Source organism: Nuphar pumila, chromosome 10, assembly GCF_984573655.1.
Source record: "Nuphar pumila chromosome 10, dmNupPumi1.hap1.1, whole genome shotgun sequence".
Lineage (NCBI taxonomy): Eukaryota > Viridiplantae > Streptophyta > Magnoliopsida > Nymphaeales > Nymphaeaceae > Nuphar > Nuphar pumila.
Window position 1 is genome coordinate 89,294,563 of NC_143258.1, and position 24,992 is coordinate 89,319,554.

Sequence of the window (24,992 nt, forward strand, 5' to 3'; positions counted from 1 at the left end):
TAAAATTATTAGTTTGCCCCTATTATAAAAATATAAACAGTAAGTTTAACTGCAAATGCATTGAACTAAAAAGCAAAATATATTTAACGTAAAAAAATTTACTGACTACAATGACACTCGAACTCTGACCTCCTCGATGACACTCGAACTCTGACCTCCTCCATAAGAAACAAGACAATAACCACTATACGACACAATCTGTTGACATTATACACAATTTGTTATTACACAACCCTCTTCATGCAAATAAAGCAGATATGATGGCTGGGAAGTCCTGAGGCAAAGGTATGGAAAAAGAAAAGAGAGCATTTTTTATGCAGGGATGCTGCATGATGCAGGGCCTGTGCTGCTACTGATAGCCACTCATCTCAACATTTCTCGAGATGGAGACCATGCCCATCTTGCGAAATGCCAAGATGGGTGGCTGTGTGGGCGATGCATGATGCAGCGTCGTTGCATATTATGTGAACAGAAAAGGAAAAGTGGGCCATATCACCAATAATTTGAGCTATATCACCAAAGTAGGAATGCTTTCTAGTGATCCAAACTGCACCGTTTCCGTTAGAAGCATAGTGACAAACGTTTTTTTAGGCAAAAATCTCGTTTTTCAAAAACTCACGAGAAATTGAAAAATTGTCATAAATCTTGCATTTTTTGGCAATAAGAAAATAAATTAAAAAATATAAAAATATATTTTTTACAAAAAATATTAATAAAAATGATTTAAAAATAAAAATACATGGTTTTTCATAATAAATAGCCGTTTAAAACGTAAATATCGCATTTAAATTGTGATATTTATGTTTTTTCATAAATCTCGGCGATATTTTAAACTTTCAGAATCTTATGGGTGATCCCGAACCGAGTTAGTCCTGCTAACAAATGAGACAGAGAGCCCTTGCTCCCTGTCTCGTTTTCTTGGGACTAACTCGATCTGATCAGACCAAGTAGGTCATGTACCTACTCAAATGGTCGGTCAGGCCCTAACAAAATCAGGATGGGTTTGGTTTTTATCCAAACCGAGTTGGTTTGGGGTGAACCGAGACAAAGTTTTATGCTCTTTATCCAGGCCGAGTCAGTCTGAACCATGTGCTGAGACACTCTCTGTCTCTGCCCAACCTTGACCAGACTCGCTCTGGTTTACCCAGGCCGAGTTGGTCATGTCGTGCCAGTAACCAGTAACCGAGCTCAGTCTAGGTGAACGAAGACCGAATCGGTCTGCATGCTTTAAATAGGGCTGAGACAAAGAGGAAATCCTCTTTATCCCTACCTTCTAGACCCAGCTCGATCTGGTATTACCTAGACTGAGTCGGTCCACGGTCCACGACAAAGGCATCTGTTTTTTTTTTTTTCTATCATCTCCAGTCAGGCTCGGCCTGGGTTCACCCAGACCGAGTTGAGACAGAGAGACCAGACTCTCTGTCCCTGCTTGGCCAGGCTCTAACCTGGCATCTTTCTGTCTCGGCCTTTCCCATTCTGTCCGACTAGGTCAGGCCGCAAATGCAACGACCGAGAACATTATATTATAAGAAGGAAAAAAATAAGAAAAAGAATGAGAGGTGTGACTCACTGGTCGCAGTAACTTATCTCCTGCGTTTCCTTTTCTTGTACTATCGACTCCCTCTTTCTCTCAGTCTCTCTCTTCTTTCTCTTCCCACAACAAATCTGTAGAGGTGACGGGTCTGTGGAAGAGGCCCACCGGTAACTCCTCTCATTAATGGATTGGAAGCCCCTCCATCTCCTGAGACCGTGGGTGAGAGGGATTAAAGGAGGACTTTTCCCCTGTTACGTACGTGGGGAAGAAGGAGACTCCTCTCATTCCCTCTCTTAAATCGGGTGGACCCTGAGTGGCGTTACAATGATGATAGAAAGAAAAAACGAACATAGCAGTTAGGCCACAATGTCTAGATAGACTTCGTTTTCAAACAGCTAGCAGTTTGCACACTGATCTGCTAATGGAGCAGGAAGATGCTCTCAGGACCCCTCTTCTTTCTTCCCATCATGATGAAGAAAAGAGCTTCAGCAGGATCAAATCATCTGCCTTGAATGAGGTGAAGAAGCAGTTGCAGTTAGCAGGGCCACTGATAGCAGCAAATCTTCTTCAGAAGTGCATGCAGGTGACGTCTCTCATGTTCGCCGGCCATCTCGGAGCACTTCAACTGTCCGGTGCTTCTGTGGCTACTTCCTTCATCCATGTCACAGGCTTCAGTTTGCTGGTATACCTGATAAACATGTTCTGCACGCGTGCGCACACACACACACACACACACACACACACACACATTGAGAGTTAGAATTTACATCACATGGATATGGATGCAGTTATGGAGATTCGGCCATTTTTATGAAGTTTTCAATATGACTAGTTGTATAATAAGGGAACATGATATGGGGGCCAAAATGGAGTATCCGTGTGGCATAAGTTAGAAGACACAAGAAAATCCAGATGACTGACTTGCTCAAGCTAGCCATTGATTCAGGCCAGTGGTTAAGTAATTAGCCAGCAGAACCTGAATTATGAATAACAATGAGGTTCTGCATTTGACCTGAAGTCAAGCTAAGCTGAGTTTGGACTCAAGTCTTCAACCTGAAGCTCCAGTAACAAGTTTACCATGTCTTCCCTCTGTCTATTTTCTGATTCGATTGTTCTCTATGGAGCTGCTAGATGGGTATGGCCGGTGCTCTGGAAACGTTATGCGGGCAGTCGTATGGAGCAAAGCAATATCACATGCTTGGTGCACACCTGCAGACATCCATGTTTGTCCTCTCAATTCTTAGCATCCCCATTGCCCTTCTGTTGGCTTTCACAGCACAGATTCTCATGGCTGCCGGGCAGGACACAGAAATCTCCAGAGAAGCAGGGATCTACACTCAATGGTCAATCCCGACACTCTTTTCTTATGGCCTCATACAGTGCCTGACCAGGTTTCTACAGGCCCAGAACATTGTTTTGCCAATCATGCTAAGTACTGGACTCTGTGCACTGCTGCATGTTTTCATCTGTTGGACTCTGGTCTTCAAATCTGAACTTGGCTACAGAGGTACTGATCTACCAAACTCAATGTGTTTCTATATCAATGTGTTGTTATTGGCCAGTGTTGCCAAGCACTTGACTTTGTGCTCATCTTTATCTACGAGAAACTGGTCTTTATATCTGAGGTTGGCTGCACAGGTGCTGCTCTAGCAAACTCGATCTCTTACTGGATCAATGTGCTGTTATTGGCTACATTTATCAAATTCTCCCCTAAATGCACCCAGACATGGACTGGTTTCTCGAAGCCTAGCCTAAAAAACATCGTCAACTTTCTTAGATTGGCAACCCCTTCAGCTGTGATGCTCTGGTAAGGTTCCTTGATAACTGCTATATTTCATTAGCCTCTTAAAGATCTTGTCACAACTCTCAGTTCAAATGGAAGTGCAATCATCCATGGAAAAATAAATATTCACAAGATAAAGAAGGGACACTAAAGTCTTGTGCTAAATCTTTAGCTTATGTTAGATCTATGACAGAGAAGATCCGAGTCTAAGGTCATGATGAGCTGAACAAATTATAAGGCCCAACAATATGCTTTTCCCACATAGAAAACAGCTTGTACCATTTCGAAGGCCTGTCAATGAAGGGCATCAAATGATAAATGCGATCTAATGGTCCTTTTATTTCATAAGCATGTATTATATATATCTGTGTGTGTATATTTATTTATTTATTTACTTATAGATTCTGTTGCTAAAAAATGTGAAATCCATACTTCCACCCTATGTTACATAGGCACACATATATAAATATGAATATAATAATATATATATATATATATATATATACAATTGTGTGTATATGATTATATGTGCATTTAAATTTCTTAATATTAAGTTACTAAGCATGAAATATCATCTTAAGTGCAAATTCCTGAAAAATAATTCTAAATCATTATGATAATACATACAAGTTTAAAAGTGAAATATAATTTAGCCAATGAAAAATTTAAAAGTAAAAACACAGCAAATACAAAATAAACAATCAAGGTTGCAATAAGGAAAGATAGAAGTAGGACATTGTGTTGACTGTATCCAACACAAGTTTGACTCTGTCCATGAAGTGTCATGGTGTGTCCAGTATCACGTCCAAGTGTCATGTTGTGTCGACATGGTATATATTATGGACACATAACGACCATTCCATAAACATGTCAATTTATTGCCATTGATTTGTTAGCAATCAAAATTTATGACATCTACCTGAAGAAACAGCATAATAAATATGGTCAAAATTGAAGCCTGCATGATCTAAGGAAGACAAGCTGAACAAATCACCTTCTAAGATCAGACTTGGACTGAATCAGGTAAGCTAAAGCCTAAATGAAATGTGATGTTTTAATTTTGGGTCCTGCTACATATTTTAAGCTGGCTTAAGCTTTAGCGGATCAATGTTCTGGTATAACATTCCAAATCAGCACTGGTGACAAAGGCAGAGCCTGGTCCTTCCAAGTCTGCCATTACTGGTTCTGAATAAAATAGTTTCACTTCTGTTTTTTTTTTCAAGTAACCTTCCACATACCATGATCATATCAGGTGCAAGAGTCTAAAAAATTATCTTGAATCAATCTAGCATAGATAAGAAACTCTCGGGCCTAACCACCTCTATCCTTGGGAACTATTTTATCCTCCCTGACATATTAAAGTTTTGAAATTTCAATCGCTTAACTTTGATACTCTTATTTTTACTTAATCTCTTTCTAAACTCTAACCACATCAGTGCATAAACCAAAACATAACTATATGGATGAAAAGAGCTGTCATATTTTACCATCTTTGATTCGGTCAGTAATGCAGATTGACAAGACAGATTTATCCCTTGCTCCTTTAAACTTGTCACCTTCTCAAAAACGTCCATTTAAAGGTCTTTCAAGGTCAACATATACCCGAAAATGTAAGTTATGCTAGCAAAAGATAACGAGAAATTACAAATCTAGGAATATAACAATGTTTAGTAGGCCAACAAAATTTTACAAAAATCCAACATGGTAACATATATGCTATGACCCTGGCAAACTCTTTAAGCATGAAATGCATAAATCACATTTAAAATCCATCGACCAAATTGTGAATTATTCAAAAAGGAAATACTGAAAATGCATTATCTGATCCATGTGGGGGACATGGTCACTTAGATGGTAAAGTTTATAGATTGGGCTGGCTAAAAGGATGACATGGGGTTTAGTGCTGGCTATCGAACTCTGAGGCAACCTTCAAGGTCTTTCACAAATATCTTCCCCACATTGAGAGTTCGCAATATTTCAACTGAGATTCTGTAGAATTAAAGATTGATGATATTCTACAAATATCAACAAACTATCAATGGTAGCATCTATTTGCATACAGTATGCATCTCTTCAATTTGTGTATGTGTGTGCATGCATGCGTGTGTGGATGCATGTAGGCAGTGAAAAGAAGTCGTTTACGGATCTGGATTCAGTCCAGACCCGTATCCATATAAAAGCCGTGTTATGTTGTAATTATAATTGTTCATTAAAGGGTATTTCTTGTTAAAATACATGTAATCTATATATATATGTATATATATATGTTTGTCTAATATACCCAATAGGGGTATTTTAGTCATTTCATAAGTACCCGATAGGGGTACTTGTTATTTTCCCCTTCTTTTCTTTCTTTTGTATTTATTTTTTTGCACTTTATTCTTTCTTTTTATTTTTGTTTTTTTACTCACATAAGGGGCCCCACCATGGAGTCGATGGGGCCCCCAACGGTCACATTTGTGACCGTTGGGGGCTCCCAACGACTCCATGGGGATCCCCCTATGTGGCTCTTCTTTTAAGGCCATAAGGCCATCCCTCTCTCTCCTTTTTCTTGTGTATATATAGGGGTGAACCCCTCTTGTATTATTCACTCTTGAGAGCTCTCTCTCTCTTTTCAATAAGTGACATTTATATTTTTATGTTGTGTTGTCTCTTTGTGGATTTGGGTGTTATCCCTTTTGTTTGTCCATTGGTGAATGTTGTAAGTGCTTATCGCACTCTTTGTTTTTCCGCATATCTCATTACATGGTATCAGAGCTTGTGTATGCTCTTGATTCTTAATATAGCTAGTTGAGTAGTTATATATTGTTGTTTTCTTTTTGTATCTCTCTTCGTTTGTCCTCTTGTGAGTGATTAAATGGAAGGGGAACAAAAGATTGATCTCTCCTTCAAGCTTAATGGCTCCAACTACATGATGTGGGCCGCCGCCATGGAGAACAACCTCAAAGGTAAAAAACTTTGGGGATACGTTATGGGCACCATTCCAGAACCACAACTCCAACTCACCAAGATGGATGGTGATCAAGAAAAAGCTCTTGAAGGAAATGCCCGCATGAAGGCCATTGAAGATCACCAATCTAAAGTGGAAGATTGGGAAAGTAGGCATGCGAAGATTCTTGCTTGGTTCATGAACAATGTGGAGCTCAAAATTTGCGCCAACATTGCTAAATTTCGGATGGCTAATGAAGCATGGTTCTTTATGAAAGGTATGTTTACTCAAAAAGACCTTGCTCGTCAATTCTTCCTCCAAGAAAAAATCCGAACTATCAAGCAAGGAGAAATGGGTGTAAGGGATTACTTTAGCACTCTTGGACCCTTATGGGATGAGCTATCTTTACTAGAACCAAAGTGGGTTTCTAGTGTGGATGTGGAACTAAGAAGAGAACAAATGGAAAAAGAACACTTTTTCCAATTTCTACATGGGCTTAGGCCCGAATATGAACAAGTTAGATCTTCCCTTCTTCATAGATCTACGCCTCTTCCCTTGGAAGATGCCATAGCCGAAATATGCCAAGAAGAAACTCGTCTTGGCATGATTAAAGGAGGAGATGACGTTTTGGCCGTATCTAAACCCGACAACCATGTGAAAGCCTATAAGCCTCCACACTTTGGAAGGCAAAATAATTATAATGGCAACTATAGAAAAGCCATTTGCCATCATTGCCAAGAACCGGGTCATATAAGACCTAATTGCCCTAAGTTGAATGAAGCACCTAAAAATAAGGTTGCCTCCGTTGAAGAAGCTACTCAAAAGAAGGAGGAAACTATCAAAGGGAAGGAGTCTTTTTCTCTTGCTCAACTATCGGAAACACTACAAACTCTACTCAAGATACCATCAACCTCGGGTGCCGCCATAGCTTCTTCCTCTCTTCCAGGTATGTCTTCTTGGATCCTTGACTCTGGAGCTTCCTTTCATATGACCCCTCTTGAAAATGAGCTTTCCAATTTGTGTAATAACTCTAAAAACTCCTATGTTTCAACTGCCGATGGTACATCTTTACAAGTAAAAAGTTTTGGAACTTTAAATTTTTCCAAAGATTTCTTTGTGCCAAACGTGAGAGTGGTACCTCAACTTAATTTAAATCTCCTCTCGGTTGCTCAAATATGTGATCATGGATGTGAAATCTCCTTCTCAACTAAGGATTGCTCTATACAGGATCTCCGGTCCGGGAAGCAGATTGGGCAACGCCATAGGAGGGGAGATCTCTATTACATGAGCAACTTGAAACTTCCCACTAACTCTTTTTGTAACCATGTCCAAGATAAAAATATTGAAATTTGGCATCAAAGACTTGGACATCCAAGTTTCTCAAAAATGTACTCCTTTCCATTTGGAAAGAAATTTTGTAATGAGAAACATTTTGTTTGCAAGAGTTGTATTTTTGGCAAAATGAAATCCACTCCTTTTCCAAATCGAACTTTTGTGTCCAAAAGACCATTTGAGTTAGTCCATTCGGACGTTTGGGGTCCTTCTCCGGTCATGTCTAAAGGAGGATACTCTTATTACGTTACTTTCATTGATGACTACACTAGGTATGTGTGGATCTACTTTCTCAATTTAAAATCCGAAGTCTTTGACTTCTTCAAGAAATTTCATATGATAGTCAAAAATCAATTTTCAAGTAATATCTCTACTCTTAGATCCGATTCGGGTGGAAAATATCTATCAAATGAATTTCAAAATTATTTAGAAATAAATGGAATTTGTCATCAAAGATCGTGTCCTAGGACTCCTCAACAAAATGGTTTAGCCGAAAGAAAGCATAGACACATCATGGAAACCACTAGGACACTCCTTATTTCCAAGGAAATTCCAAAGAGTTTTTGGGCCGAAGCCGCCTTAACTTCAACTTACTTGATAAATAGAATGATATCTTCATCGTTACAAAATACATCTCCATATGAAAAACTATTTGAAAGAACACCCGATTTCAATAGATTAAGAATTTTTGGGTGTAAATGTTTTGTCCTTACACATAAAAGAGACAAATTATCTCCTAAAGCTATTGAATGTGTTTTCTTAGGATATGGAGAAAATCAAAAGGGTTTTAGATGTTTTGACTTGAAAAATAACAAACTCCATGTATCCAAAGATGTAACCTTTTTGGAAAATGAAAATGGTTTTATGAAAACTAAAGATATTGACGAAAGTGAATATGCTTTCTTATTTGATCTTCTCTCCCAAGAAGATGAGACTCCTCAAGAAGAGGAAATCTCTAATGAGTCGTTGAATGACTTAGAGGATATTCCTCTTAACAATGTTGAAAATGAAAGTGATAGACCAATCCAAACCTATGTTAGGCGTGGTCAACAAGCTCAAACGAGCGCCTTAGAAAAATACTCTCAAGGGTTCAACATAGAAGAAACCTCTTTAAGGAGATCCGGCCGAATCTCCAATCCTCCTAATAGGTTTGTTTCCTATGAGTCTCTAACTCCAAGGTATAGAGCATGTCTAATTGCGTTACACTCATTTCATGAACCTTCACATTATAATGAAGCCAAAAACATTCCTCAATGGGTTGAAGCCATGAACTTAGAGCTTAGTGCCCTTGAAAAGGCAAAAACTTGGGAAATAACTTCATTACCCACTGGAAAGAGATCGATTGGATGTAGATGGGTCTTCAAAATTAAAACTAAAAGTGATGGTTCATTAGAACGCTATAAAGCCCGATTAGTAGCAAAAGGATATGCTCAAGAATACGATATAGATTATGAAGAAACTTTCGCACCCGTAGCTAGGATGACCAGTGTTAGGACTCTTATCGCCGTTGCGTCAGTTAAAAAATGGCCTATCTATCAACTAGATGTTAAGAATGCATTCCTAAATGGTGAATTAAATGAAGAGGTTTACATGGATCCTCCACCAGAAGTATGTATTGATAAAAATAAAATTCTCAAACTTAAAAAGGCATTATATGGTTTGAAACAAGCCCCAAAGGCTTGGCATGATAGATTTAGTAACATAATGACAAGTTTGAATTTTCGTTCATGTTATACTGACACTGCTTTGTTTGTGAAAAGTGCAGGGTCTTCAGTAGTTATTTTACTACTTTATGTTGATGATATGATGAGCAAGGAATTAATGATATTAAGAAAGTTTTAAAAGAAAATTTTGACATGTCTGACCTTGGTTTCTTAAGATATTTTTTAGGAATTGAAGTGGCGTACTCTCCTCGAGGGTACATTCTCTCTCAGATGAAACTTGCTGCTGACATTTGTTCGAAGTCTGGTATCTCCGATGATAAGAAGACAAAAACCCCTGAAGTCATCAATGCAAAGTTAAGATTGGAAGATGGAACACCTCTCGAGGATCCTACTCCCTACCGGCAACTTGTTGGGTCTCTAACCTACTTATCCATCACTCGGCCAGACATAGCTCATGCCGTCCACTCTGTCAGTCAGTTTCAACATGCACCTACAACCGTGCACATGAGTGCAGTCTTAAGGATCGTCAGATACATCAAAAACACCATAACTAAGGGAGTTTTTCTTTCCTCCTCCTCATCACTTGATTTAATTGCTTATACTGATGCTGATTGGGGAGGAAATCCCAATGACAGAGTCTCAACTACGGGTTTTTGTGTTTTCTTAGGTGACTATGATTTCTTGGAGATGCAAGAAACAACACAAAGTATCCTTGTCCTCAACGGAAGCGGAATATCGTGCTATGGCCACTACAACCATGGAACTTGTATGGCTAAGAAGTCTCCTCAGTGATATGGGCATTGTCATCTCTACTCCTTCGAAGATGTGTTGTGACAACAAAAGCGCAATTTATATTGCAAGCAATCACACCTTCCATGAGCGTACTAAGCATATCGAGATGGACTGCCATTACGTACGTGATGAATACCTAAGAGGAACCATAGCACTACCTTACGTCACATCCGAGTACCAGTTGGCGGACTTTTTCACTAAATCCCTTGCTGCTCCTCGTTTTTTGTTTCTCCTTAACAAGCTTTCGGTTATATCCCCGTAAAGCTTGAGGGAGGGTGTTAAAATACATGTAATCTATATATATATATATGTATATATATATGTTTGTCTAATATACCCAATAGGGGTATTTTAGTCATTTCACAAGTACCCGATAGGGGTACTTGTTATTTTTCCCTTCTTTTCTTTCTTTTGTATTTATTTTTTTGCACTTTATTCTTTCTTTTTATTTTTGTTTTTTTACTCACATAAGGGCCCCCAACAGTCACATTTGTGACCGTTGGGGGCTCCCAACGACTCCATGGGGAGCCCCCTATGTGGCTCTTCTTTTAAGGCCATAAGGCCATAAGGCCATAAGGCCATCCCTCTCTCTCCTTTTTCTTGTGTATATATAGGGGTGAACCCCTCTTGTATTATTCACTCTTGAGAGCTCTCTCTCTTTTCAATAAGAGACATTTATATTTTTATGTTGTGTTGTCTCTTTGTGGATTTGGGTGTTATCCCTTTTGTTTGTCCATTGGTGAATGTTGTAAGTGCTTATCACACTCTTTGTTTTTCCGCATATCTCATTACATTTCTGTACCCTAATTTTGTAAGTGACCTTCTGCAGCCCCTTTTCTCTATCACTTGCTTTCTTCCTTGTGCAGGTAAATCTGGGGTTCACCTTCTAACATGATATCAAAGCAGTGTTGAAGTTGGGCCTGGGATTGCCTCTCCAAAAGGATTGTCCAAAGAGATCTTAAGTTTCAAGCCGAGAAATCTGTGAGTTTTCAATCTGCGTCTTCTCTAAATCCAAAACTACGTTTTCTTCCAATCTGTGTTTTCTTTTCTCAACCCAGATCTTCCTTTTAAATCTGTGTTCATTCCTCTTTTCTTTAAAATCAGCGCCTTCTTCCTCCTCTGTTGCTTCTTCTTCTTCCTTTCTTCTAAATTTGCGTCTTTTCTGAATTCGTATCAGCGTCATTTCTTGCATCCTTTTGTGTTCTTTAAATCTGTGTTTCGACCTATAAGTTTCTTTTGTTCTTTAATCAGCGCTTTTCTGTTTTTCAATCGCCTGCTTCTGAAACTCCTTTCTTTAAAATCAGGAACGTCTCTCCACGTCGAAATATCGATTCTTATCTCTTTCTTCTGTTGCCAATAATCTTTGCTTATTTAAAAAGTGATCATCGACAGGACCCTCTGCTGCTAATCTGGTTTATTTAAAATATTTTTGCTTTATATTTATCAGAATCTTTTGGAGACTAGTTATATTCATTCAACAAGGAAGCTTTATCGATCTGGAACCGATTCAGCGTTGACACCGTCAGACCTGTCATGTTCGTTGGCCACGACAGGATATAATTTTCCTGGTTAAACTTCTGCAAAAAAAAAGGGGCAGAATATTAAAAGTGGCAGATATTTTCAATCGACTGAATCTGGTCCAGAAATTCTCTCTTTCCTTTTAACACCAATTCCCTGTGTTTTCCTCAATGGATTCCACATTCCCACAAACAACTATTTCTTCTAATTTCCTTAGTCAACTCGTCTCTGAGAAGTTAAACAATACCAATTTTTTGACTTGGAAAAGACAGATCGTTCCTTTTATAAGGAGTCAAGATCTCTCTGGACATCTGGATGGGTCAATTCTAACCCCTCCAGAGTTTATCTCGCAGGAAAAGGAAGATGATAAAGGGGCATCTTCTACTGTACTTCTCAGAAATCCGGATTACATCGCTTGGATGAAGAGAGACCAAGCATTGGTGGCATACATCACCTCTACATTGTCGCAAGAGGTTCTTGTGGCCATTCCTGCTGATTGTTCAGCCAGGGAGTTGTGGGACAAGTTACTTCAAACATATTCACAAATATCTGAAGCTAGAGTTGTGTTTCTTAAGCGAGAATTTCAGATGTTGAGAAAAGATTTCATGTCTATCTTGGAATACTTAAATAGAATGAACAACATCACGGATCAGCTGGCTATCGTGGGATGTGTGGTTAATGATAAAGATAAAGTACAACAAACTCTAAGCGGGTTGGGGCCAGACTATCATGTTCTGACAACGTCTTTATTGTGTCTCCCAGAGCTTCCTGAGTTCGAAGATCTATATGCAAAATTGTTGCAATATGAGATGAGTCTGAAGGGTTTCTCTGAAGAAAATTATGTGCCATCTGGGACTCAAGAAGTTCTTGCTACAGGGCTGACTTATGGCAGAGGAAGAGGAGGTGGAGCATTTCGAGGCAGGAGTGGACAGGGAAGACCTGGCTTTGGGGGTCGTGGGCTACTTCCAACGCCCAATGTTTCTTCCAATCAGCAAGGTCAAAGGCCCATTCCTACCTGCTTTTTATGTAACAAAAGGGGACATATTAAAGCAAATTGTTGGTTCAATCCCCAAAATAAAGGAAAATCTTCGCAGCCAAAATCTAGGAAAGACACAAAAAACTCAAAGGTTGGGGGGAGAAGTAAAGGAGTTACTATTGGCAGCACTGGCAGGACTGAATATGAAGCAAAATGATAAAGGCACTTGGTATGTTGACTCAGGGGCAACAACCCACGTTTCAGGTGATGCGGGTAAACTCCTAAACCCTATACCTTATGTTGGTAGAAATAGTATAATCACAGGAGATGGAACTCACCACTCCATCTCACACATTGGAAATATTGTTATACCCATGTCTAAGTCCTCCATCAAACTTTCAAATGTTCTTCATGCACCAAATATTCAGAAAAATATTGTTTCCGTGTCAAAACTTGTTGATGATATTAATGCCTTAGTTGAATTTACTTTCTCTTTTGTTTATGTCAAGGATCTTCGCACGAGGGAGACATTCGTTGAGGGAAAAAGACGAGGCAATATGTACATTTTTCAAGAAGATCCCTACTCCACAGTTCATTCCACTTGTTCATCTTTGAAGCTCCATCAACATCCATCATTAGTTTCTTCTGAGTGTGTGTTCGCTATTTCGGAATGTAGTAAGCCAATTATTTGGCATAGTCGATTGGGTCATTGTGGTCGTCATTTTATTGAAAAACTTGTCTCAAATAATTTGATTCCTAAGTCTAGTCTGGGATCAGAAGCAAATAAAATAAAATGTCCGAGTTGTCATTTATGTAAGAGTCATGTTTTACCCTTCAATTCAATCAATAAAAGAGCTTCAAGGCCTTTTGAGATCATATGTTCTGATGTCTGAGGCCCTGCCCCAGTTGCTTCTAGTTCGGGAAGTAGATATTACCTTATCTTTGTTGACAACTATTCACGTTATACTTGGATATTCTTCATGAAGCATAAATCAGAAGTCTTTGGATTATTTCGAAAGTTCTATTCCTTTATCAAAAACCATTTCTCTGAAAACATTCTACATTTTCAATGTGATGGAGGGAGAGAGTTCTCCTTTAGTGATTTTATTGAATTTCTCTAGCATAATGGAATAAGGAGAAGAGTGTCTTGCCCACACACCTCAACAAAATTGAATTGCTGAGAGGAAGCATCGACATATTGTTGAGAGTGCAATGAGCATGATGCATGATAGTAATCTTCCTATTACCTTATGGACAAAGGCTTTTCACTCCACAATGCATGCGATAAACCGCCTACCTATGGCACTGTTGGAAAACAGATCACCATACTTTACACTTTTTGGCATCCATCCTGATTACCATGAATTACATGTTTTTGGATCTGTTTGTTATGTGCACGTTGACAGCTCATTGAGGCATAAGTTTCAAGACAAAGCCTTGAAGTGTAGATTTGTGGGGTATGCGGATGACTATAAGGGGTACAGGTGCTATGATCCTTCGAGTAAACGCATCAAAGTGTCAAGAAACGTTATTTTTGATGAGATGAACTTTGATAATCAACCAACTACCCCCTCCGGCTCAGGATCCAATGTTGAGGTGTATTATCTATGGCTAAGCTCCGAACTCTTTTCCAACATTAATAATGAATGCCCTCCGGACTGCAGTCAGAAGGAAACATGTGAGGAGTCAGAAGATGTTTCACAATCAGAAGAGGTTGCTGCACAACCCTTGGAAACAGGAAGGTATAAGGGCATCGTCTATACTCGACGTGAAAAGGAACTTCCACCCGTTGTTACTTCCTGTCCGGACCTTAATGTGCTTCCTACTTCCTCACAAACGTTGGCTGTCAGGAGGTCTACTCGGGCTCGACACCCACTTGACAAATGGGTCAGCTACAAAAAAATTTCACTGGATTTTCAATTGTTTTTACAGCCATAAACAAAGAAGATGAACCTCTCACATTTTATCAAGCTGCCAACTCAAAGAAGTGGATTGAAGCGATGAACGAAGAAATAGAAGCCCTACATGAATGTGGTACTTGGGAGGTTGTTCCCAGACCACCCAATAGAAATGTAGTTGGATCAAAATGAGTGTACAATATCAAATATAAACCTGATGGGAGTATTGAAAGGTAGAAAGCTAGACTTGTTGCCAAAGGATTCACACAAGAGCAAGGGCAGGATTTTGATGAAACTTTTAGTCCTGTTGTGAAAATGGGAACCATTTGAATTGTGTTGGGTCTAGCTGTTGAACATGGATGAACATTAAGTCAGCTAGATGTTAAAAATGCCTTCTTGCATGGAGATCTAAAGGAGGAAGTTTATATGGAGCAGCCTGCAGGATATACAGAACAAGATGCTAATCAATACGTGTGTGGATTAAAAAGAACGATATATGGTTTGAAGCAGGCATCTCGTTCTTGGTTCGAGAGTTTTTCGCTTGAAATACAGAGACATGACTTCTCTAGGTCTCTTCTTGATCATTCTTTATTCATCTACAAGACGTAGAGTGTGACCACACTCTTATTGATATATGTAGATGACATCATCATTACAGGAGACTGCGAAACTCATATTGAGAAAGTAAAGAAATTATTGAATCAGAGATTTAAAATGAAGGATCTGGGAGATCTACGATATTTCCTTGGGGTGGAAGTCGACAAGACATGCATCTTACTCTCACTCAACACAAGTACACAATGGATATTCTCAGTAGAGTGGGTATGATGAATTGCAAACCCTTGGCAATCCCAAGTGTCATACATCAGAAACTGAGCTTTAAAGAGGGAGACTTATATGAAGATCCTACTAGATATCACAACATAGTAGGTATGTTACAATATGTAACATTCACTCGACCTGACATAGTGTATTCAGTCAATCAGGTATCTCAATTTATGCATGAACCTCATACATCACATATGGAGGCAGTTAAGAGAATACTGAGATATCTAAAAAGCACTGTCGGCGATGAACTTGTGTACAAAAAGGGTGGGTTGAATCAAGGTGCACATGAGATCATTGTTTATGTTGACGCTGACTGGGCAGGGGATCCAGATGAACGTCGATTAGTATCTGGTTATTGCAGTTTCCTTGGGTCAAACCTAGCTTCTTGGAGCAGTAGAAAGCAAAAAGCCGTAGCTAGATCGACCACAGAGGCCGAATACAGATCGATGGCTATCGCGACTGCAGAAGCTACATGGATAAGACATCTCCTCACAGAGATAAAAGAATCGATTGCTCGATCGCTCTTACTATGTGACAACCAAAGTGCCATCAACATGTAATTCAATCCTATTTATCATAGTCGGGCAAAACACATTGAGATAGACCAACATTTTGTAAGGCAAAAGGTTGAAGAAAAAGAAATTGAGCCCAATTTTGTCCGAACAGAAGAGCAAGTTGCAGACATATTTACAAAAGGATTAACAAAGGACAGGTTTTGGATGTTAAAAGGCAAGTTGTTCATGATCCAAGATCATGTACAACTTGAGGGAGGGTGAAAAGAAGTCGTTTACGGATCTGGATTCAGTCCAGACCTGTATCCATATAAAAGCCGTGTTATGTTGTAATTATAATTGTTCATTAAAGGGTATTTCTGTACCCTAATTTTGTAATCTCTTCATATACGTATTACTGAATAGATCAGTCATAAGATAGAAATCAGCCGTGACCTTCTGCAGCCCCTTTTCTCTATCACTTGCTTTCTTCCTTGCGCAGGTAAATCTGGGGTTCACCTTCTAACAGGCAAGAGGAAGATTTTGTAATATTGCTTCCAAGTTAGACATAGCCAATAATTTTGCACCAGCAAAGTAGAACCGGCTAGATCTGAAATCATATATTTATATAAACTGTGCATCTTTTATTAGTAAGCGGATGTATATGTATGGAGGAAAAAAAAATTCTCTCTCCTTATCAACTTAAATTTGCACGCAAGTTCTTACAGCAATTTACCATTATACGATAAGCCTGCAGGCCTTTGTCAAGTAGTTAATCTTATTTATTTACAGCTTTGAGTGGTGGGCGGTTGAGATGCTGATCCTCATGTCTGGACTGCTTCCTAATCCAAAGCTGCAAACATCAGTGCTATCAGTAATGTAACTCACTCACCTTTCATATTGATGTATAGAGTTCAATCCACATGAAAGTTTATGAAGCAGAAATTTTCAATATGATGCTACACAATACTGACGGTTATTTTAATTATGCAGTGTCAACACAAGCTCAATTGTCTTCATGATTTCCCTTGGTCTTGGTGGGGCTGTAAGGTAAAGTAGCTAAATTTTCCCTTCTCCAAATAACTGATCATGCATCCATTCGTTTATTTTCTGCCACCAATTTTCTTTTTCAACTTTTACTTCCAGCACAAGAGTATCAAATGAATTGGGTGCAGAAAAGCCACAAGCTGCATGCTTAGCCGTATATGTTGTGTTGTTTATAGTGGTGATAGAGGGTCTGTTTGTGGGGACAACCATAGTTCTAATCCGACATATCTGGGGCTACACCTACAGCAATGACAAAGAAGTTATTGAATATATATCCAATATGATGCCACTTCTTGCAATAGCAACCTTCATGGATGCAATCCAGGCTGTTCTTTCAGGTAAGTTCAAACATCAATAACCTGTTACACACTCCACAATTCCCCTACAAAACACCAACTCATTGCAGTAACCAAAAACATAGGAGCTGAGGAACTATCCATCTCAGGAAAAATTCCCATGTAACATATATATATATATATATATATATATATATATATATATACAAAATTTTTCTTGAGAGCATGGATAGTTCCTAAGCTCGATGTTTTCGGTTACTATATATAAGATCACAAACGATTCAAACAGCACCAAAACTTTCTTTGACCGTGGTTTATGTCAAAGAACAAGTATGATGAATATTATTTTAAGAAATAATCACATTACTTTTATATAAAAAGAAATCTTGAGGGTAAATATAACGTATTATATGCTTTAAAATGTCTCAAAATTTACATTTTACTTTTAAATGCCATTTTTTTGTGTTCTGAATGGATCCAACTTTCCATTTTTCACATATAAATGCAGTGTCCTTCATATTCTAACTATATCAATATACAAACATGAATGCTCGGATTTTCTAACTTCATTGATAACAAAAAACACCAGATTCTATTGTGAATAAACTAGAGATGATGATCATAAAAAAAATTACTGACACAGACCACATATATAGTACTTTAAAATCAAACACCCTATATAAACATAGATCCTTCCATCCAAGTGCTCAAACTTCTTTCAGTAATAAAATATTCATGGAGTGAGGTGGGTTGGGAGGGGGAAGGTTGTGATCTGTGCAGAATAAATTTAGAGATCTAAACAAGTCAGATCCCGGGTAGGATCTTGTTGAACAGCAAGACATTTTGGTTTGGGAGCAGATGTAGATGAGGTTCCCAGTCAGTTTTATGACCAAAGATCCATACCCAGCTCAAGCTTCGGCTGTTCCTGGCCATGTCCAAGGTTATCTTCCTTTTGCAAATCCCTTAACCTTGTTGATTGAGCAAGTCTAAATTCTGGTGTGGATAAGTTAGGATAAGTGTCATGTTAACAGGGATGTTCACAGTCAGTCCTAACTTGTTATGTTCTAGGTACAGTTGCAACTTGTTAACCAAGTTACTTTGGGTACAAAACCCAACTGGCACCACCCATGGTATGGCGCTTGATATTAAAAAATGTGCCCAAAATTCAGGACGCATGCACTTGTCCTCTGTTAATGAAGTACTTATTTCAGTCAAGGTAACTAATTATTCATGAACTTGAGTTATCATCTTAATTCACATGTTACCCCTCAAGCAATAGTTAATGATAGAAATATAGAGATCAGCCTCATGCTTTGGTTCTTTTCTCCTCTTCATATTTTTTTACCCTAAAATTGCGGGGGGGGGGGGGGGGGGGTCATCGATTGCGGGGTGGGGGTGTTGGCTGTAGTGGTTGGGGATTTTCAATAATGAGGAATTGTGAGAGAAGGGATAAAAGGGGAGGGAAAGTAATTGTAGCAGGCATTTAGTGCAAGTCTTAATGGAAACTCCAAGGTTTTTTTAACCAAGGAAAGTTTCGGTAATTCAAAAAAGCTAAGGAAAGTTTTCATGGTTTTTTTATAATATGATAAACATAGGTGTCTTTTCATTATTACAAAGACGTTAGGTGCCTTTGAAACTTTCCATTTTATGAAATTAGAACCATGTTTTCCATTTTGAACACTTTGATATGATCTCTACCTGCATGTACTTCTTACATAGTGAATAGGCTTCTTGGAAGCACAAGTTTCCCTATGCAGTTTTTTTCTGCACCATATATCTCTATCAAGGGTGCAGAAAGAAGAATATTCTAACACTTTGGACCCTTAGGTACTGCTAGAGGATGTGGTTGGCAGAAGTTTGGTGCCTTTGTCAATCTTGGAGCTTATTACATGGTGGGAATTCCATCAGCTGCTTTATTAGCATTTGTCTTCCATTTAGGTGGAAAGGTGATTTTCATATCTTTCTCTCTTCTTTATAAGCATTATCCAGGAAGCATATTTGATGTTCTGATACTTTTATCTGCCACAGGGACTTTGGCTGGGAATCATGTGTGGAACTTTCATACAGATAACATTGCTACTATGGTTCACAATTTGCGCTAACTGGGAAAAAGAAGTAACATCTCTACTCAACCCACCTTTATTAAATTGCTCATTTTCTTCTTTCATTAACATCATTACATTTCAAAGGATTGTAAATGTGCATTCATCAGTTGTGGTTTTCTGCTTAGCATAATAATGTGCACAAATGCCAAAAGTGCACTCCAAACCAACACCAAACACAAGATTCTTGCACATACAAAAATTTGGCAGGATAGAATCAGCAGCAAACACTGTCAACTCCATTGTTGTTCTGGGAAGGATGATACAATACATTAGGTTCTGATGACAATTTCTGTTTCAGGCAAAGAAGATAGGGGACAAAGTTCAAACTCTGAGTTCGTGAAAGGACATTTATGACGCAAACAGGAAACACTACAGTTAAACCAAGCAGCAGTGACAGCTGTTTATTTGCATTGAGCTATTGGTGGTGAGTTTAGTAATACATCAGAAGAAAACAGACGTGTAATGCAGTATAGTACATGTTCTGTTTCTCTGCACTTTCCAGATCAAACTATTGCCACACAAATATTTGCTTGTAATTCATGTTGACAATTGCACTTTAAATAATATTTCAGTTATGGATGTACATAACAGAATTTTGGTATGGATAAATAAGCTACCATCCACTAGTGTTCCAAACAAGACAAAACAATATCAAGGCATTTGATGTGGCTCATGTATTTGTAGAACAATTCAAGTAACATGAAAATTTTACGATTTCTCTCAACCAGTTAAAATTGGTATGACTCTCTAGTGTTGTTTAATGCATGTTCAACAACGCCATGGCAATAAAAACAGGAACACTTCATGAGAAAAGTATTAGGGTATCAACAAACAATCACAATAAGCTACTCCTATTGCATGAGATGCTTGTCAAATTGTATTAATTGCAGTGAAATGAACATATCATACAAGACAAAGAGAAAAGGTTATGCACTGTTGCCAGAACACATCAGCATTGCAGAATATCCACCAACCTCCTTGTCTGAAGCCAGTTACGTAACAAAAAGTTGTTCAGTACCCTGAATTATCATTTCATAGAAATTTCTACCACTAAAAGCAATAACAAGTACTTGAACCAAAATCCAAAACCATGCCCTCCTTGAATGCATTTTTTCTTAGAGCATTTGAAAGGCTATATATATATATATATATATATATATATATATATATATATATATATATATATATATATATAGAGAGAGAGAGAGAGAGAGAGAGAGAGAGAGAGAGAGGACACCTTGCTAAAAGATGTTTTTCCATCCAGCTCTTGTGGCAGTCAAGACTGCTGCTGAACACTGCAAATCACAAAAAAATAAACGAATAAGGGTCGTTCAACGATTGGGCGTCCACTGTTACACCCAGTCGTGTATATATGTAGAGAGAGTGTGGAAGCTGTTTAACCCTTAGGTGCCTTAAGTGCACAGCTACCAGCCAGACTCTGCTGGCCGCTGGCCATCCATCACAGGCATGATGGATGGTCACAAAAAAAAAATGCAAAAAGGGGCAAAACATTTTTTTTCACGGTTTTGCCCCTAAAGTCCCAGCGGAAACTGGGACCTTTCAGAAACCTGTCACTAAAGGCCCCAGTTTCTGTTTCCACTGTGACCTTTAGTGACAGTTTTTTGACCTAAAGCCAAAAAATGGAAAAACTCGCTTTTAGCTATGTTTTTTGCTAGCTGTCCATCAAGGGTTACACAGCTACCTCTCTCTCTCTCTCTCTCTCTCTCTCTCTCTCTCTCTATATATATATATATATATATATATATATATATATATAGAGAGAGAGAGAGAGAGAGAGAGAGAGAGAGAGAGAGAGAACTGTTAGATGTGTTTAGCATGCTCAATTTAGTGAAAATCGACTCTTAGGATCATATTTATTTGACGAAAAAATGTATTTTTATGAGCCGAGAAAATTTGATGCCTTCGTAGCCATTGATTTTGAATCACCAAAAAAACCTGTATACGTGTCAGATTCCAGTGATCTAAAAGCTGGTTCCCACTGAACAAAACCTATAGATCACATCAATGGTGTTAGATGTGAGAAAAATACCAAAAATCTATGATTTTGAGGGGAGCAGAACGAGAAAGTGGGCAGAACCAATCCATTACTCATATATATATATATATATATATATATATATATATATATATATATATATATATATATATATATATATATATATATATATATATATATATATATATATATATATATGAAACACTGTAATGTCGAACCAGTTAAACATTGGACGCTCATCCAGCGTTAGATTATGACAATTAGTGTTGGGCAAAAAAACACTTTCGCGACTGCCGCTAAAAGTCCTTTTTTGCAAAAGAAGAAGTCCATCGCTGATCCACGCATGATCAGCGGTGGACGTTTGTCCGATAACAATGGATGATTTGCTCGGCCACTGTTACGGGCTTATATATATATATATATAAGAGAGAGAGAGAGAGAGAGAGAGAGAGAGAGAGAGAGAGAGAGAGAGATGGGTAGGTGCCTGAAGTTTTTTTGTGCCTACGGAGCTTTGGAAAGATTGTTTCTATTTTTTCTAAAATCTGACCATACATAAGTGAAAATCTGACCATACATAAGTGATCTACAAGCTTTATTTTGTGGGAAGACTTTTGGATCGGTGGATTTCAACACCAAGTTAGGTTTTTATAAGATTAAAAAAATGACGGTCTACAATTTTAAAAAATATTCAGTACTTAAAAAATCATTTTTTCTCATAAAAACATGATCAAGTGTCATTTTCTAGCAAATCGACCATGCAAAACACATATGTAGGGTCAGATTTTTTAAAACCAACCTGAAAACCCTTATTCAAGCTCGGTGGACACACGGTAGGCACAAAAAGCGTCAGGTACCTACCCATATATATATAGATTGTACTTATCCCATGGTACAAGCTTTTTGTCTCAATCTGACCTTTTATATATATATATATATATATATATATATATATATATATATATATATATATATATATATATATATATATATATATATATATATATATACGTGTGTGTGTTCGCATGGTCAAGTAAGTGAAAATTAACCCACAATTCATTTTTTTTTTTGATAAAAACACACTTTTAAGAATCAAGAAAACTTGGGGTGTTTACAGGTGTTTATTTTGCATCACCAAAAAAACTGTACACACATGGGATTCCGGCCATCAGAAAACTGATTCCTACTAAATGGAGCACTAATATCATGATTACTTGCTTAGATTTACAAAGAAAAATAAAAAGATTGAAGAAAAACAAAGGTTTTGCTAAGTTGATTGTAGGTACATTCGATTATAACAAATATTAACTTTTAACATACTTAAACCTAATACGAAGCACATATCACTTTGAGATAGGATAGAATTTTGTAACATGATTCTTTTTTTTTTTTTAGAATAATTTTGTAACATGATTTAAATATGGGTAATGATGCACCCAACTTGAACTGACCCTCTTACACAGCTACTACCTCTCTCGCTGCAATTATATGTATGTGAATGTAAACAGGCTTGACTAAGATCTATACAAAAAAATACCTAAACACCAACTTAATGGGTGAGGTGTAGCATGCAAGGTTGTTGGTGTTGGTGGTTTAACATCCTATAATCCAAGGAATGAACTCCCCAATGCATAGCATAGGCCCTGGGGGCAGGGGTCCTAGCCTCAGAGTTTTATGCAGCCAGCCCAACGACCGTAGGTATGCAGAGCCGGACCTGTCAAGAGGCCAATGAGGCTTGGGCCTCAGGGCCCCTGGGCCCAAAAAAATTTTAGGGGCCCATTTTTAAGGCCCGAGCTCCCCATTGACTAACAAAAATCAAAGGTTTGGAATACCATTGACTTATGGATTCAATGGTATTGAATCCATAACAATCAGTGCAGAAAAAAGAAATGAAGAATTCTTCTATAAAACACATGCGGAGCCGGACCTGTCAAGAGGCCAATGAGGCTTGGGCCTCAGGGCCCCTGGGCCCAAAAAAATTTTAGGGGCCCATTTTTAAGGCCCGAGCTCCCCATTGACTAACAAAAATCAAAGGTTTGGAATACCATTGACTTATGGATTCATGAAGAAAAACAGAGACCAGAGTTTAACGATCAGACATAAAACATGATTTCATAACATACCAGTTAAACTTCAAATTTGTCAATCATATGAAATCATCAAGCGATCCAGATGCGGCAAATCTTTAATTAATAAGCCCAAAGACTTGCCAATTGATCAAAGAAGTTAACTTCCATTAACTAGTTCAGGATCACAAGGAGAGTTTTGTGCTATTATATTCAAGAACCAGCTATTGGATAAAGCAATCGGCCATTTAATGTTTACAATGAAGCTCACCATGTTTTCCAGCAATTCTGCATGAATCCATAAGTCAATGGTATTCCAAACCTTTGATTTTTGTTAGGGGCCCATGTTTAGTAAAAATATAAATCTTATCGTTATTTGAATGATGATACTATCAGGTTGTGTCTTATTCTCTTGGCTTTCTTGTTTCACTGTAATTTCTGATTTCTAATTTCTGTTAGCAGTTAATTTTTGTTAGTTAATTACTATTAATTATTGTTAGTTAATTTCTGTTAATTGATGTTATTGTTAGCTAAATCTAAAAATAATATAAATATTTGTATTAGTTAATCTCTGTTAATTAATGTTGAACAACTTGATTAAACTGATTTGATAACTATTTTTGCCTCTAAAACAATCAGACGAGTATTGTTTAGGTAGTTTATATAAATATTTTATATATTTTTATTTAATATAATATAAATATTTGGAATATTATATTTGTTTAATGTGAATGCAAATTTTATTGTTATTTTGATTCTTTAAAAAAAAATGGGAGGCGCTGCCCCAGAACTCCTACTATTAATAGGGGGCCCATTTTTTTCCTCAGCCTCAGGCCCCATAGAACACAGGTACGGCTCTGTAGGTATGGCAGGCTGAGCCAGCGCGAGCAGGTCATCATGGCAGGTACGGTTTCTTCAGGTTATAAATTAAAAAAGAACCTCCCCAATGAACAGTTGGAAGGTATTGATATAAGAAGTGAAAGTGGTATCTTAAATAAGGCCCGAATCAAACTAGATTGAATTATGGATTTTAAGTTTGAGGTGCCAGCTAATATTTCAGTTTTGACTTAACCTAACCTAAGTTGGATAAAGCACATTTTGAGTTTGGATATGGTTACAACCTTATAGGCTACTGTAGTAAAAACTTTGTTCTTTAAGGGTGCATTTGATAGAATATCCTTTAAACGTGAGTTGAAGGTGGGAGTTTGGATTCACCTTGGCATAAGTGATATTAGCCCATTTTTTAATCTTCTACTATAATCCTAAGTCAAGAAATATATAAAATAATTATTGGATGATGGAGTTAGGTGGAAGCATGTGTCTTTGATAAATTCCTACATTGTTAGATTTAGCTCCATGCTTTTAAACCCCAAAACCTAATATGAGCAAGGAAGGTGTGTTGAGGGAAATTATCCAAAAAAAAAATGCAAGCATGAAGTTGTGGATCCTCTTGTAATATTTACCAATAGGTGTGCATATGATTGTATTACATATAATAGAGCTTTTAATACATTAGATCTAAATGCAACCCCAAAGCAGGTTTGAATATAATATGTTAGCACATTTTTTCTTAGAATATTTATATACATTAATGGACGGGCATCTCCGTACCTTACACGTAGGTAAGACTGGGCAATAGTGTTGTAAACGAATTGGATATCCAATCTGAGTCTGACATGCTTTTACAGATATGGACCCTTTAAGTAAAATAGGAACGTA

At 37.8% G+C, this 24,992-nt stretch overlaps 1 protein-coding gene across 1 annotated transcript; it reads left to right on the forward strand.

The window, feature by feature from the left end:
- Positions 1 to 1,531: 1,531 nt before the first annotated feature.
- Positions 1,532 to 19,742, forward strand: LOC149827260 (protein DETOXIFICATION 16-like). Its single transcript, XM_090020273.1, has 9 exons — positions 1,532 to 2,216; positions 2,666 to 3,041; positions 3,173 to 3,341; positions 16,538 to 16,624; positions 16,739 to 16,795; positions 16,892 to 17,130; positions 18,916 to 19,034; positions 19,117 to 19,203; positions 19,492 to 19,742. The coding sequence occupies exons 1-9, from the start codon at positions 1,956 to 1,958 to the stop codon at positions 19,531 to 19,533; spliced, it is 1,437 nt and encodes a 478-aa protein (XP_089876399.1). The 5' UTR covers positions 1,532 to 1,955; the 3' UTR covers positions 19,534 to 19,742.
- The last annotated feature ends 5,250 nt before the right edge of the window (positions 19,743 to 24,992 follow it).